At 40.8% G+C, this 17,181-nt stretch overlaps 2 protein-coding genes across 2 annotated transcripts in view; both read right to left on the bottom strand.

Annotated features, from left to right (window-relative positions):
• Positions 1 to 814: 814 nt before the first annotated feature.
• On the bottom strand, positions 815 to 1,622 carry LOC308291367 (somatostatin-1B-like; the record flags this gene model as incomplete). Its single annotated transcript, XM_080733363.1, has 2 exons — positions 815 to 1,042; positions 1,518 to 1,622. 2 exons carry the CDS (start codon positions 1,620 to 1,622, stop codon positions 815 to 817), a joined length of 333 nt encoding a protein of 110 aa, XP_080589489.1.
• A 3,930-nt stretch (positions 1,623 to 5,552) lies between these two features.
• Positions 5,553 to 17,181, bottom strand: part of srm (spermidine synthase) — a 41,001-nt gene continuing 29,372 nt past the window's right edge. The window contains exons 32-39 of the mRNA XM_080732659.1: positions 12,288 to 12,440; positions 11,797 to 11,917; positions 11,582 to 11,674; positions 11,317 to 11,470; positions 11,135 to 11,218; positions 8,555 to 8,700; positions 7,527 to 7,649; positions 5,553 to 6,675 (exon numbers count right to left, since the gene is read on the bottom strand). Coding sequence (XP_080588785.1) covers positions 6,658 to 6,675; positions 7,527 to 7,649; positions 8,555 to 8,700; positions 11,135 to 11,218; positions 11,317 to 11,470; positions 11,582 to 11,674; positions 11,797 to 11,917; positions 12,288 to 12,440 — 892 coding nt within the window. The 3' untranslated portion in view covers positions 5,553 to 6,657. The remainder of the gene's footprint in view (positions 6,676 to 7,526; positions 7,650 to 8,554; positions 8,701 to 11,134; positions 11,219 to 11,316; positions 11,471 to 11,581; positions 11,675 to 11,796; positions 11,918 to 12,287; positions 12,441 to 17,181) is intronic.

Here is a 17,181-nt window from a genome sequence, read left to right as displayed (position 1 = left end):
TACTTTTGTTCATTTTATCGTCAGTTTTTAAGTTGCTTCAGTTGATTCAGTATTTAGATATTTGATATTTATTTGATCAGACACACCCCCTTCCTACACAAACCCATTGTAACTTCAAACTTCACTTTAACCATGAAAGATTCATCAAAAACAACCGTCTTTGTTTCTGGGTTTGTTTCGATGGGTTTGCATCGGAAGGAGGTGTGAGATAAAATGAATCTCAAATATCTGCTGTAAATACTGAATCAAGCAACTTATAAACTGTCCCAGGTGCTCCCAAAAGCCTGAGTAAAAATATCCATTTAACAACAAAAGGCAAAATGAAACAATTCTACTTTGAAAAGGATGAAAAGACCTTTTTGTGAATTAAGGCAGCCAGCATTTGTCTTGATAATATATTTATACTGGACAAATACGTCACAAAATGCTTTGGCAATTATAATATAAGGATTCAATTTAATTAATTTAATTTCGGTTTTATTTTCTATCACAATAGTTTTTTACAGAGATGGCATATGCAGCAAAAAGCAAAGAACACTTATCACAATCTCGAATAAAACCATGCTTTATTGACCCTAAAATAAATAATTACATAAATACATACATTGTATACACAAATAGATAAATAAATCATCAATATTCAAACAGACAGACTGCGTCAATGAAGTCCATCGAAGACTGCATGTCCGGCAAGTGTGGATGATATACAGTATATATACAGCTGAAGTCTACTACAGTTCATGAGGAGCTGGGTGGTGTCTGGTTCAGGATAGGGTGTGCACTGGAAGGATACGGACTGTCAGTTTTGGAACCGCTAACAGGAGGTGAAGGTTTTCCAGAAGAAGTTTTTACAGGGGGCTTTGCGGTCACGTTGGGGGAACGCTAGCCGGTTGTAGACAGCCCTCTCCTCCAGCCGCGACTCCAGGGGCTCCTCTAGTTCCATAGGTGATGCCTCCTCTGGCAGCACATTGTTGTCCAGTGCTCCGTCCAACAAGCTAGACACCAGCTTCAGAATCAGCTCCTTGCGCTCTTTGCTCAGTTCCTGAGAAGGATATGGAAAGAACTAATTATTATGCCAGCATGACAATATATATACGGTTGGCACTTTTAATTTTACAATGACAATAAAGATCTATTCTATTCTATTCTATTCTATTCTATGTCCTATACATTGGGTAAAGTGACGAGATATGAACATGTTTTACCCGTACTGAAATTGATTATCTTAAGTTTGACAGGTGTAATATGCCAATTTCATCAAATAGCTTTTACTGCATTCAGGAAATGTGCCATTAAAAGGCATACTCGAGCCATAGTCAATTGTGCATTATTTTAAGTATTAAAAATGTAAAAACATTTTTAATTCAGCAATTGAAGACAATATATATCTTTTTCCTGATTGAATTAGACACATTGATTTTAGGTTGACACATCTTAAATATGAAATGTAATATTGTAACAGTAATCATTAGAAAAATAAAAAATTAAATATTAAAACAAATTGTTTTTGTACTCACCCTGTTTGCATGAATGGAGGTCCTCTCTTCTGCAGGAAGCACGGAGGCTGCCCTCGCACTGAACAGAACCCCCGTGAGAGCTGCTAAGACCACCAGGAACTGCATACTGTGACAGGAGTGTAGGGGTGAAGCAGAGCTGTGGTGGTAATCAGTGGAGCAAGACACTCACAGACGCGCAGCGAGTGGAGTGGAGAGTGAAAGAGACGGTGAGAGCCTCAGCCGTCAGACTTCTTAAGAGTTCTGGAGCCAGGAGGGCAGTTGTGAAGAGAGTGCGGCGTAGCGGTCAGTGGTGAGCTGGGTCGGACCAGAACTGCCTTTCACTGTCACACGATTTGGAAATGACCACTGTGTCTTCTGCTACACCCCCAAAGTCACCCACTCTTTTATAGCCTTCCGCTCTTGACTGCTGCTACTGACGTAGAGGATGGTGGGTGTATGTCAGAGGGTAGTGGGATGTGTGTACGGTATGTGTGTGTGGGGCGTCTGTAAGATGTAGGGGTCAGGGTACAACAAATGGATTCTTTGAACAGTTAACCCTTTTGGCGAACAGTGAGGGGAGTTGCATCGGTCTGGTTTACTAGAGGGGACATTTACAGCAGGCCAAATAGTACTGATATTAATATCTATCACAGTAATATGATGGAACATGTCTGGGGAGAGTACAAAACACTAAATGAACAACTTTCAGTCTGTGATGGGCAATGGGCAGAGGTCATCACATTTGCAGGGACATGGCAGAACTTCAAGAAAACCAATCTCAAGTTCCGTAACTCTCAAAATCAAAAAGGTCACATTTGCCTGCCGTAGCCATCAACGGTAAAAGGAAAGATGAAATGAAGTCTGGTCCTGGGATGAACAACGTATATTACCTTCACATCCTGGTGTTCTACTCCACTGTCTCTCGATCTGATTCCTGTCACTTTGCTTCCCTCTGCCTCTGTCAGACACCTGCAGATTACAATGAAACGGTCTGACACCTAGTATGACTTTTTTATGTTAAGCATATCACAGACATACAGGAGTAATTGTGGAACAGTTTCATATCACAGACATAAATGAGTAATCATGGAACATTTTCATGCAAAGTCTTTAAGCCATTTGTTGACCTCTGCATGTGTTTTATTAAGGCCCTACTTATGCAACGTGGCTTATTGGAATTTTTTATCCAATAATATTTATTTTAATTCAAACCAAGGGGTTGCTGGCAGGATTAAGCAATCCACAGTAGTCTACTCTGTTCAACTACTGTAGTACTCTGAAAGTGAAATTTACCAAACTGCATTTCATTTCACCCAATTCTAGAAATGATCATATTTGAGTCTTAAATTTGATATGGCTGAGAGAACACATCATTCTAGAGATCAAATGTACTGACTGTAAGATTAGTTTCTTGCCTATTTGGGATGACACTCTAGCATTGTAAGGTTTCATAAAAATGTACTAGGCGGTTATGCGTGAACTGTGAAGAACTGAGAAAAACTGTGGAATAATACTAATAATTTTAATAATGATACTAACAAAACAGATACAATGACCAAGAACGATATGTTTAGGGGACATACAGTATCTGGATGGTAGAGAGGCCATCTAGGAATCTATATTTCATGGTTATCATATCATATTTGTGTAAGCTAATGTGTACTGCAGTTGAGTAAACTACAAATATTGTATCACTGAAAATAATGTAGTAATTTAGTCAAATGCAAAACCATTTAGAAAAGAGATCACTGGACCTGAAAATGTGGTCATATTTGATAAATAAATTGCTTCTGGATTGAGTTTGTTATTTAATCCAATTTCCAACCATCAAACTCTGTCTGCACATTTTGCGTCAGACTATAATGGAGGTTTACTGTTGTGACGTCTGTGGGTGGTGCTACCTGCACTGAATTTATGTTACTGTATGCTCATGATGATAGATCATAGGATGTGTTCAAAATGGATTCGCCTCACTTTCAAATCATTTCTTCAGAGCATTTTCCTCCATGAACAGCTGCTCACAAGCAGGCCTATCTGGCAACTAGAATAGCTAGCTGACAGTGTGGTGGGTTTGAAGAATTGACCTCCACAAGGGTATCTCATGCGCATGCAGTAACAGACCTCAAACAGTGGAAAACATCAGCATGACAACAGGTATTCCCAAATTGTAATTAATTCGCATGGTGTGCTACATTTTCACCACGGCAGGCATCCAGCACCACTTGGATGGCTCTCCTAAGAGATAAAAACAGAAAGACCATTCACTTCCAAGTTCACACCAACCTTTGTGCCACACATTTACATGATGAAGGTTTTCATAGTTTTCTAGTACAATCTTTAAAAGCAGAGGGAGCGAGAAGTACATCCAAGGGAATCATATGGTTAGGAGCCTGAGTGCTGTTTTTCTTTTTCTTTTTAAGGTTGACCACAGTCCAAAGGAAAATTCCTGAAGACTGAGTTCTCATACAACCTCAGAATTACTGCGACCAATTTAATATTAAGTGAAGTATTTACCTTCCATAAACCCAGATTACAGATATTATACTGTCCCCAACTATAACATTTTGTTTATGCACACTCGTGTTGACAATGTATTCTTTGCAATTCCACATTGAATGAGGCCTTTTACATTAGAAAACAAAGTATGCCATCTAGTGCCTAAATAATGTAACCATACTTTTCCATCACAACCTAATGCCTATCACCTCAAATACATATTTACCATTGATTAATCAGAAACACACCACAGTAAAATCCTCTGGTGATAAATCAATTTGTAATTTAATGTACATTTTTAACCAAGTGTCCTTTTTTACACTCTGACTTAAATGAATGCTTTCCCTGTGATCCTCTTCTTGCCAGATAAGGCCGTTTCCATGTACTGTATCCATAAGCCAATGATACAGTAATGAGAGGCCACTGTAGATAGACACAGGAATCCATTACTAATGGACCATTGACTTATCAATGAAGTGTGGTGTGGACTGGAGAAATCCTCTTGCTGCATGTGTAATATTTTTGGTGAAAACAAAAATAAATTTGTTTTGTTTTTTCATTATAGTTAGTGTTCAGTAACACCATTTAGATCATTAATAAAATGTGCCAATTGCAGGCAATTTGAGTACCCATTTATCAGCTTCAATTTGTGTGTTCCAGTGTAATTTTGTCTGCTTGTTTCTTTGTCTCATTACTTCCATTTCATTCATATTCCTTAGTTTATTCTCTCCACTGGTTGGGTACATTTGATTTACTAAGAGCTGTTGAGACAGGTGAGACCCCTGTTAGTGAACAAACACTCTAGCAGGGGTCTTCAACATTCTTCAGGCCAAAGACCCCTTAGCTGAGAGATGAAGGGACCCCCCTGCATAATGTAGAAAATTGTGTTGCAGAATAAACTTTCTCACAGATTGCTTCAGACTTGTTTGACAGTACTAGCAGTGTTGTGAATAAATGTTTTTTTTTATTACACACCTTTTCTATTAATATGCTGGATTCATGTTAACATTCATGTTTTCAAACATTTAACAACTTAAAGGAGTAGTTCCTAATGATTACTCACACCATGGAGACTTGAGTTCAATATATACTGTATATATATCTTTGATTTGTCTCATTCCTAATAGTTACAATACATTTACCCCCATTGATTCCGGATGGAGACCCAAATGCTTTCGGGTCCCCATCCGGAATCAATGGGGGTATATTTACTATATTCATAATACTTTGTAAACTTGACCTTGACCTTTGGCTCTCTTCCCCCTGAACACCAAATCTCTCTATCTACAAGCTTGTAGATCTGCTACTTTTGGTGAATGTTCCCCCAGAATAGGGATGCAAGGGTTTAAGTGAAAAAAAAAAAAAAAAAAAAGCCAAACATTCCTGTAGTAACTCTAAGGACCTCCTAGGGGTCCCTAACACTCTGTTGAAGGCCCCTGCTCTACTATAGCAATGATGACTAGCAATGCTAATCATTTATCACTTATTTTAACAACATAAATATCACCTGCCATACCTTTAACTCTCTTCAAAGCAAAAATTCGATTAGGTCTCCCACACTGAAATTTACATAATTGATTTATTTATTACAGTTAATTCATATAAAAAACATGATCTCATTGCTCAGGTATGACAATTTCTTAACATAGGCTAAATTCATTGTGGATTTACAACCATTGTACTCCGTGATGATCATTTGCAATGTGATTTAACTACTCTTCTAATCACATAAATCTCAAACAGGACCCATCCTCTAAAAACACCAAAACCAGGCATAGTTTTGAAAACGTTAGTCTCGCTCAAGAATGTATCATCAAGCCTTCGGTTTAAGGCATACCATACTATGATACTGCAACAGGTACTGTACTGAGAAGTTGAAGTAAGAAAAACAAAAACTCCTTGGGCCAAAAGATGGCAATGTTTCTGTGGTCAGTAGTGGGTAAATTCATTTCTAGTCTATAGTAAAGTATCACTCTTCAGTCAAAATTAATATACTGTGTAGTATAAGTAATTAATGTGGTTCTTACGACAATGATATTTTAGAAGCAAATGTTCTCAAACATTGAGACCTTAGCTTTCTTCTATTTGCGTGGAGGCACACAATAGCAATGTTTGCCGTTCAGCAATTGAAAACCAAATCTCAGGCACTATACATTTCAGACAGATTTTTGCTTTTCATATTGCAATAAATTCAAAATTAATACATCTTTTCTCTGTTCACAATAACCAATATGAAATGTAGTCTATATATGTACTACAGTCTAATCACTGACTTAAAGAGCATTTTGCTTTAAAGTTCTGGTAAAGACAGCCGTTTTGTGTCCACTCAACCGAGTTTTGTGTCCACTCAACCCAAACCAATCCATTGTTCTTTACGAGAGGATGACAAAGGAAAAACAAAAATCTACTGAAACAAATAAATACATACAAAGAGCATGTAAGACTGGAAGGAGGGAAGCATTGGAAGGAATTAACACTCTCTGTAAGGCCCAGCATCCCCCCTACGACTGTATCATAAGGTCCAGGTCCTCCTCCTACTCCCCTCCAGTACCGCTGGACAGTGTTGAGTGTTTGGAGAGGAGGTGCAGCAATTGTGGTACAAGGTGGAGCTTCTGTTGTCAGAGAGCCAGGTTGAGGATTAACAGGTCTGGGCTTTTGTTGCCACTCAAGCTTCACTGAGTACCTGTCAAAGGTTTGGGAGAATACAAAGTTCAACATGCGCAGAGCAGATGAAAGTAGCTACAGTGTTTCCCCTATATACTGTACATTCAAAAGTGGCGCCACTGTTGAACGCTGAACGCTGTTGAAAAATGAGTGCCACTGCTGGATTTTTATGTTCATTTTCATTTTTAACAATACAGATTTATTTTGTCTTTGTAAACTAAAGTTATATTATGCTTTATTTTGTCTTTGTAAACTAGTTACATTACACATTAGTACCGACGTGTCCAGGCAGTTACACACTTCAAAGTATTAGAGGCGGCTCTGTCCAGACCCATTGAAAGAGTTATGAGACACTTTATCTTGCGACACGCTCACGTTAATTTAGCATTTTCTTGTTCTTGTTGTGATCTCTGAGCGCAAATTCCAAATCAAATGTACATTCGTTTTGTCAATAATTTTGTCTCTGTTTACAACCGAAACCTATGGGTTTATAAGCATATAAGCATACTCTTTCTTGGGTCTTACTAAGCATACTCTCTCAACAGATCAGGCTCCGTCTATCTACATATTCAGGTCATTGGAATGTGCAAGGAAACATCTGCAAACATTTGGAAGTTCCATAATCATCATAAAACATTTCTTTGTTGTTTTTGTTTTGCCTAGAGATGGTCCAGAGGGCCACCTGACTGTGCGATACCTGTTGATCTCAAAGACACGTGTGCACGAGATAAATATTCACAGCCACAGCTAGAACTTCATTTTAGGGAAAACACTGAGCTAGCAACCATTGTAAGAATGAAAGGAAAGAAGTTTACAAAGCAACCTACTACATGAATTAATTTCTTTTTAATAGTGTGTATCAACATTTACCTTTCTTGCAAACTCTGGGAGGATAAATGATGCTCTGTGGATTCCAGGATTGTAATATTTAAGGTTCATACTTTCCACCTCATCTTTCGATAGCTCTCTCACTGGCTCCCGGAAATTTGTCTCCTAATTAAAATGAAAACCTCAGTTATTCCATTGGTCAACACAAAAGAAGTGTAGTTAACTGTATTACAAACCATTTAGTTTAACTGTAAAGTGTAAACTATAAGTAAGCATCCTCAATGTTGAACATGATGCGTTGAACAAGAAGCCCTTTAAAGTTGTACCATGTAACCTTTTTTATAAAACAAATCTTAAAATTGTCCTAACTGTTAAATCGCTAAAGTTTTAGAACACCCACTCCGTTATTTTCAGCTTCTGAAGCCTTCTCTTTATATGTTTTCTTCTTAGCAGTGACAGGGGCGGGATTTCGCGCCAAAATGACGTAATCTGCATCATCTGTATACGTTGTGTATACGTTGCCCAATCACATCGCCGATCATGCACACATGGTACACTACCGGCCAATCACAGCTTATCTGCTCTGGTCTCCAGGAAGCGCCTCCGCTTGGCTACAGTGTTTACCATGGTGAAGGATTTTAACCTCTTAATCCACAAATCCTGGCCAGAAAATTACGTTCTACCATGCGTTCTACCCCTCCACGGATTACTATCGGTCGCGGTGGTTTGCGGCGCCGCTCCGGTGGTCCGCGACGACTCCGGCCGAAAAACAGCCGAAAAAAGCAATACCGCTACTGACCACTAGTTGAGCAACTTACACAGTATAGCTTTAAATACTGATGTATTTTCATGGACTCTCACCGTTTCTATCATTCATCAAATGGCTCTGAATATGATCCCAAAGGCATCATTTCACTACTGTCATTATATAGCCATCCACTTGAGTTAAAACGATTATTAAAATTACATTCATAGTTCTTTACAGTTATTGCTGTGCGGACAGTCCTTAAGCCTTTGCTGTTTATAGATAAGCCAATGGTTGACAAATGGAGAATGACAAAAACACTCACAGCATTTTTACTGCACAGCATGAAGCCAATTTGGCCACTGGGGTATGTGGGGATGGTGCAGTAGGCGTAGTCCACCACAGGGAAGAGACTCTTGCAGAAGGTCCGCATCTCCTTTATCAGCTCCAAATGGAGCCATTGACACTCCCCTGCAGAAATACACACAAGTGCACAGTCAGGAAGTGTCAGTAACTGTCTCTTAACCCATTTAGGCCTAGAATTATTGAATGCTTTAACCAGTGAAAAATAGCAGATATACAAGCTCACAGCGCAGCACCGAGTGCCGCGCTGCGAGCTTGTAGATCTGCTATTTTTTTTAAAGTCGTGAAAATGTGTGCAAATCTTTGAATATAATGTATTTTTTAAGCGAACGTTTGTAACTCAAATTTTGCTTCTGGGTGGTCCCTGGAACTAGATATTTTGAGCTGGGGGTCCGTGGCCAAATACATATCATTTTGGGGGTCCTTCACATGAAAAGGTTTGAGAACTACTAGTAGTCTCTCAAGAACAGACTGAGCTCCAGTTTGTGAAAAGGACCTTTTCTTTGACGATGGCTGGCCAGATTGCTGACATAAAAACATAGGTTTTTTTTTAAACCATAGAAGGATTCAAAAGACACTTATGGAATCGTGTCAAAATTGAAATTTTCACAATTTTTCAAAAATAGCAGATCTACAAGCTCGCAGCGCGGCACTCGGTGCCGCGCAGTGAGCTTGTAGATCTGCTATTTTTCAATAGTTAAATCATAAAATAATGATACACATTGAAAAAATGTGTACCCGTTCTAAATGGGTTCATCTATTAGGTAGGAGAGACAGCCATGTTCACCATTGAATAAGACAACGAAGGTTCCTTAGGCCAGGGGTCTTCAACATTTTCAGGCCGAGGACTCCTTAGTTGAGAGAGAGATGAAGCAGGGACCCCCACAACCTTCATAGATTCCATATAGTTTCATCGTTTGACAGCACAATCATTAGTGTATTTTGGATTCATGTCAATTTGTGTTTTCAGATATTTAACCACTTGAACCGTCAATACTTAATAAACTTGACGTTTCACTCTGTACTTAGTCTGCTCTTTTTCTCCTCTACACCAAACCTCTTAGCCGAAAATAGCCGATCTACAAGCTCACAATGCCTCGCAGTGCTTAATATAAAAAAGTTACAAAGATTTGAAGGACACCCTGTAGTAACTCTGAGGACCCCCTAGGGTCATCTGGCCAGTGATGTATATCGGACCTGGTACCCATATATGGAGATCCATGGTACATCCCTTTCATGCCCATACATGTAGATCCCTGTCTGAACCAGCCACACATATATGGGTTGTCTTCCTCCATATATGGGCATTCCATATGAAGTCCTGTTAGATATGGCTTAATATTGATGACATCAGGAATCTCAATATATGGGGATAAAAGGGATTCTGTTAGAGTGGTTCCTATGACATCACAACATACACACTGATATGGGCCATGTCTTGGCCATCTGGCCAGTGATGTATATCGATGACATCAGGGATCTTCATACATGGGCATGAAAGGGATTCTGGGGAATACCCATATATGGACCTTTACATAGGTGATGATATCACCTGTGATGTCACAGACTACAGTGATGTGTCAGGGGAACCACAGTGTCAGGCGTGACCTACAGACAGAGATACGCGGACAAGATGTGGCGGTTTTCAAGGTAAACTTGCGAGGTAGGTCGCAATAATAAACATAATAGCAGATGGATGGATTTTCATGAAACTGGTGTGAATCAATCAGCAGGCTGCCCTACAGAGTTCAGAAATAGATAAACAGAAAAATTAGGTCTGATGACCGAGAAATAGAATCATCAAGCAATTACTTACCTAATAATGCTTTGCATAGCAAGATGGTGCAGGCAGGCACTGTTGATAAGCCTTTGCTGAGATCTTGGAGAGTTTGGCTCATAGAGCTTTTCAATTTGGTTGGTAGATCAGGTCACAGTTTTACTCGATGGGACCTGTATTCTGCCTAAAGTGCAACTTGTTTTCAAGTGGTGCAGCCGGTTTTAAAATGTACATGTGAGCGCACAAACGTTGGCATCTCTCCATTTGGCGCATGAGAGATGGAAGTGTGTGCCCGCGCAAACGGTATGTAATAATTGTCGTGTGTTAAGTTGTAGAGCAAGTAAAAACACCCCAATACCATACAGAATCTTACTGTCTGGCCATGCTATGCTTTGTCTGTTCATAACTTCATTGTCTGGCGTTATCGATTTGTGATGGGAATTATGACAATACTAATATGTACAATATTTCATTCACTGCTACAGTTATTTACTTAACTCAAGATAGCCTCAGGCCAAGGTGTCTAAGGTGTCTATTCTTTGTTCACTATAACAATCTTCATGAAGACAAAGGTGTTAGCCCAGTTATATAATACATATTTTTGGCATGCTCAGGTCAGGGGGTCTATTGCTGATCCTCCTTTGTCGTCCATCCAACTGCTGTAACTACAGTGTTATTCTCTTTGGCGGCTTGACAGCTTCGGTATAGAGACTATTTCTCAATGACAGATTACAAAAAAACTATTCTCTGTGGTAAAAAAATCACCTTGGCAACAAAGAATTCCACCCTCTCTCAAGGCTGTCTTCATCAGCTGATAGTAAGACTCCTTGAACAAACTCTCAGCAGGGCCTATGACACAAAAATAGAGATCAAACCATAGCAGATATACACACCAGTTACAACAAGTGTGCAAAGAAAGAACAAAGTGGTCCTGGTTGATGACTTACCCACAGGGTCTGATGAATCTGTGATAATTACGTCAAAGGCATCCTGGTTCTGTTTCATGAACTCAAACCCATCTCCAACATTAAGGGTGAGCTTTGGACTGAAGAACCCCTTGGCCATCCCTGGGAGGTATTTCTTTGATACATTGATGACGTCCTTTGGCAAATAATTATATGAACACAGAAACAACAGTATTGTTCATGTAAGATAGAAGCATGGGGTGGGGATTACACAGCTTTTCATGTAGTTGCTCATTTGGTAACGCACCTCATCTATCTCACACTGAACCACTGTCTCAACCAGTGGATGTTTCACCACTTCCCTCAGTACACCACCATCTCCACCGCCTATGATCAATACCTGCAAAGAGAAGGGCAGCAGCCACAACAACAAATGATGCAGTATGTATGTATTTTTATTATTATTATTATTTATTTTTTAATTCAAAACAATGAACCTGTTAATTGTTAAAATAAGACTACCTTCTTGGGACAGGGGTGGCTGTAAAGGGGAAGGTTGGCAATCATCTCTTGATATGAGAACTCATCCCTCTCTGTGCACTGGATGACCCCATCCAGCACCAGAACGTTTCCATAGGTTTTACTGCAAATAGCACAACGTCATCGAGACCACATCATAGATGATTCATAGCCAGGTTATCTAATTATATCTAAGCCACTATGCTTATGTAATATACATACTGTTTTGCTGACTCGCTAGCACATGCTTTCATAGCCACACTGCTGGCAGCCAGCTGTCACTGACTGACTGATTTAGACCTGGTTCATATAGCTAACACAAACGCATGTATATCGGCCACTGGGTAGACACTCCTTTCAGTTGCAGACAAAAATCACAGTCAAAACTTAAGTTAACCAACTTCAGCAAAGAGTAGGTATACCAGGCTGGCTGCTAATTGCTAACTGACGTTAAGTTAGCGTATAGTGGCTAGTTGACTAGCCAGAGTACTGACCTCTTGAAGACCATTACATCTTGGAATTTTGACTTCTTGTGATAAAGGACCTCCTCCACCTGAAGGCTCATTGCTTGTCCCGGCCACAACGTGCACGTCTCCGTGAACCACCCGTCTTTCATGTTGTCCATTTTATTAAGACGACCACAGTCTCTTTATCGAAGGGGGTTTGCTTGTGTGGCAAACTGGCATCAATGTGATGCGAGTAAAGCAAGTGAGTGCTGTGAGCAAGGCTGTGACACTTCACTGTTGGGCGTCACGGACAACCACACGTGCTTCCCGGACTGGCAAATGGGGCGACGCTGCCGTCAGATCAAGTTGTGTCGGCCAATGGAAAAGCAGTGAGCGTGAGTTCATGTAGTTTGTTCGCCCTCGCACAACTATGCTGCTGTTGTCACCACGTGAAAGTGCCCGGTGCTTCTCAAAGTGCCATACTGTATGTGTAAAGTGTGTGTGTGTGTGTGTGTGTGTGTGTGTGTGTGTGTGTGTGTGTGTGTGTGTGTGTGTGTGTGTGTGTGTGTGTGTGTGTGTGTGTGTGTGTGTGTGTGTGTGTGTGTGTGTGTGTGTGTGTGTGTGTGAGTGAGTGAGTGAGAAGTGTGAAATGTGTTGCCTGCAGCTAACTAGGGGCTTTTAAGCCGTGACATAATTTTGTAGGCAGAGGAGAACTCACTCTGCCCCCAGAGCATTTTCTGTCCCTCGCTATTTCAACAGATCCGAGACAAAAATAAGACTAAAGTATAATTCTAACACTTTCCTTTCAACAACAAAAAGAAGAAAAATGTTTAAATAGTAAAAATAGTAAAAAGATTCACGGAAACTGGGGGCAGAAATTCTCCTCTGCCTACAAAATGATGTCATACTTAACAGATCCCCGCTGGGATGAAATTTGTATCTACAACAGTAACCCATTCCCACTTGGAATGAATCAGTGGTGGTCACTGGTTGAAAAAGTAGCATTTTTTACTTGAAATACTGTTATTTACAATACTTACAATAAAAGTCTGGTATTCAAAATGTAGGCTACTTGAGTAAAAGTACAAAAGTATTTGTAGCAAAATATACATAAAGTACCAAGTAAAATAACTAATTAGGCAGAATGTCCCATTTCAAGTTTTCAAATGTATCTATATGTATGTATTTACTGGAGACTATTGGGACCAAACTTCCGGGTTTAACAGCAGACATACAAGCTCACGTTGCGTCGCAGATGCAACCCGTTGTGAGCTTGTAAATCGGCGGCGGAAGCTCGGTGCAGACGTCTACGCAATGCACTATGGGGCGTTGGAAACTCGTGGATAAAAATATTTTGAAAATATAGCAGATCTACAAGCTTGTAGGTCGGCTCCGGGTAATGAGCCGGGTGGGTAATGCATGTTTTGTAATAATAATCTAAATGTAATGTACAAAGTAACTAACTAAAGTTGTCAAATAATTGTAGTGGAGTAAAAGTACAATATTTGCATCTGAGATGTAGGCTATAGTGGAGTAAGCTAAAAGTGAAAATAGGCTATACTCCAGTAAATAAGTAAGAATATAATGTTTTACATAATTAGGTTTTGTTTGTACAGTAGGCTACTTACGTAAATGTACTCAGTTACCTTTCACCACAGCTTAAATATTAATTCAAATAAACGTTAATTCTTACCCGTTGCCGTTGCGTTACGTAGATGTTGAATGCAACCATGACTTACTCCGAGCGAGAAAGAGCATCCCAGGGGCACTGCAGCGCTCTAAGCATAAGCAAGACTTTTATCCCAGCCTGAGTTATCCCCGTTTGGCCTTCTGCCCATGAAAAAAGTATGACCTAGCTGAGACTAGCGAATTTACTGCTCCAGCTGATCGTACCAGCTTTTCCTCTGGCTCTCTCCTCCTGTCAATATGGTCTTTTATTGTTATTTATCTATCAGGCATATCAAGTTCGACTCAAAACTTTGGCACCTTTCTACTCCTACATACAACGAAAATCACCATTCAAACATCAATGTGTTCAGCTTACTGTGGCGACGTGTGCTATTACAGTTTACAGTTACAGTTTAGGCATTTAGCAGACGCTTTTAATCCAAAGCGACATGCAACTAGAAGAAGTGCTCTTCCGAGCACAGGTCTCCACCAGGCCCGTGCGTCCTGGTGGTGCTACTGTATAATAGGCCAATGTAAAAAGGGTGGCATATGTTCTTCACCTTAGATCTGTCATGGCAATCGGACACTGCATGCATGATTTGAAGCACTGTGTTCCAAAAATGTATTTTGCTAAAGTCTACCTGCTGGTGGCGCTATAACAGGCCAATGTGAAAAAGGTAGCATTTGTTCCTTGACCTAGTGGGAATATGTGTGGCAAATTTCACGGTAATCGCAAGCTGCGTTGATGATTTGAGGCATTTTGTTCAAAAACTGAGCAATCCTGCAAACTTTGGAAGCCAATATTAGCCAATCAGGATGGAATATGAAATATCAGACGGATCGGACTTGATCACATGACTATAGAGATACTGTGTACCGATTTGCGTGATTTTTGGATAAAATCTCAAGGAGTAATATCCAAAAATGTGTTTTACATAAGTCGGCCCAAAGGTGGCGCTATAAAAGGCTGATGTGAAAAATGCAGGCAAAGGTGTATCCTTAGCCTCTAGTCTAGGGAGTGCGCTTACAAAGTTTGAAACTGATCGGTGGAGTTATAGGTAAAACCACAAATCGGCCTGTTATAGCGCCACCATGAGGCTGATTTAAAAAAAATTAAGTGGTATTTCTTCCTCGGCCTAGTGGGAATGTGTGTGCGCGATATTTTTGATTTTTCAGCGTTTCGCTCGCACAACTTTCGACCGTGTGTGTGTGTGTGAGACAGTCAGTGTGTGTTAATGCCTCGGAGATGGACAGAGACACAAATTAATAACTGCGTGTGTGTGCGCTTTACAGCACCGTCCCAAGCACTGGGTCTCGACCCACGGGTGCATCGCGAAATGGGACTGTGTGTGTGTGTGTGTGTGTGTGTGTGTGTGTGTGTGTGTGTGTGTGTGTGTGTGTGTGTGTGTGTGTGTGGCTGCAGCCCAATGCTTTTACTTCTGCCACTCCCCTGCAAATGCATGCACCAAATGGACCTGTACGCGCATGTGTGTGCAACAGTGAGACAAACCTTGCTGTCTGTGCGTCCTTTCCTCAACGCACCAAAACATTGCTTCAAAGAGTAGATCCAACGGCAGCTAATAGGTAGCAATGTTGTCTAACTGCGTCGCAGTCTTAAGGGGGTTACATACTAGCCGCGGTCACCGCGCAGCAGAGTTTTGGGGCGGCGAGGAGAGCGGGCGCGGCCCCGTGAAATCCCCCGCGAGCGTGCTCGTTTGTGCATGCGTACGCAGGCGGTGAGAGATGGATTGTGTTCATCTTTGTGAAATACCGCGCAGCGTTTACTCACTGAGCGAGTGTGTTTGTGTCTCACCGCGGTGCGGCCACCGCTGATCCTAGCGGCAGCCCCAACGGCAACCGCCTGTAGTGTGTAGGGCACCATAAGGGGGTTCCACACTAGCCGCGGTCACCGCCTCCTTGCAATTCATTTTCAATGGGAGGCGGGCGGCTTTTTCAGCCGCGCAGCGCAGTTTTGGGGCGGCGAGGAGAGCGGGCGCTGTCCCGTGAAATCCCCCGCGAGCGTGCTCGTATGTGCATGCGTACGCGGGCGGTGAGAGATGGATTGTGTTCATCTTTGTGAAATACCGCGCGGCGTTTACTCACTGAGCGAGTGTGTTTGTGTCTCACCGCGGTGCGGCCACCGCTGATCCTAGCGGCAGCCCCGGCGGCAACCGCCTGTAGTGTGTAGGGCACCTTACTGTTGCTTTGTGTTAATTCTTTCAACTAATTTTACGTTGATAAGGAGGCGGATCTACCGCGCTTCATTTGCCGTGATGTTGAAAAGTAACATGTGTGAAATCAGTGGTGGAAAAAGTAGGCTACTCACATTTTATACTTAAGTAAAAGTATCAATGAGCAGGGTGACATCAGTACGACAGAACAGTTAGCTTAAATGGGACTAATAGTAGTTTGTCAGTAGTCAGTGTTCACTCTTGCTGTGTGTTAGTACTTCCGTTTTTCTGCCTCCGGACAGCAGGATTAGGGGAGAGCCTATTCATTCACTTCAGCTATAGACTATCCAATCCAAAGACACTGCAAACAGGGCAACGCGCTGTAGATTCATCTCTATTCAGGGGTCCCAGACTTAGATAGATAGATAGATAGATAGATAGATAGATAGATAGATACCTTTATTATCCCAAGGGGGAAATTCAGTTGTCCAGTTGTAGCATAGCAGTATACAGTATTTACAAAGTTACAGAGAAGTAAGAAAAAAAGATAGATAAGAGGAAAAAAAAGAGCAGTACAGTACTGACATTGTTAAACAAAGCAGAATACTCAGAAACTACCAACACAACCTAATAGTGCAAAGTCAAAAATCAGTGCGAAAGAACAGACAAAAAAAAGCAGCTCAGAGAAGAAGAAAAACTAGGGAGCGTGTCACTGCAAGACGCACATGAGCACTCTCCCTGGAAGGTCCTTAGGGGTCAAAGTCAATACAGACTTGATTTGATAGGCAATTAATTGTTACTGTTAAATCTTTTGTCCCAGTCCAGTTCTTGCTGAAAGACAGTCAGCCTCTTCCTCCTCATTGACTTAATCCTGTTGCATTGTTACATCTGTAATATTATTAAATTCTTGTTCTTTGATTTCTTTTCCCACTTTTCCTGATTTTTTCCTTATACTTTTTCGTGGCTTGGCCACTTTATCGAAGCTTGCAGCTATATTTATATTTTGATTTAATTGTCCATACCATTAAGTTCATGTAATAACACTGCTTGTCTGCATTGTAGTTCGATTACCATTTTACGTCAGTAATGTCAAAGAAAGCACT

The sequence above is a fragment of the Nannobrachium achirus genome (assembly GCF_963921795.1).
Source record: "Nannobrachium achirus genome assembly, chromosome: 9".
NCBI lineage: Eukaryota > Metazoa > Chordata > Actinopteri > Myctophiformes > Myctophidae > Nannobrachium > Nannobrachium achirus.
The sequence above is the reverse complement of the archived record's forward strand: the minus strand, read 5'-3'. Positions and strand labels throughout refer to the sequence as shown.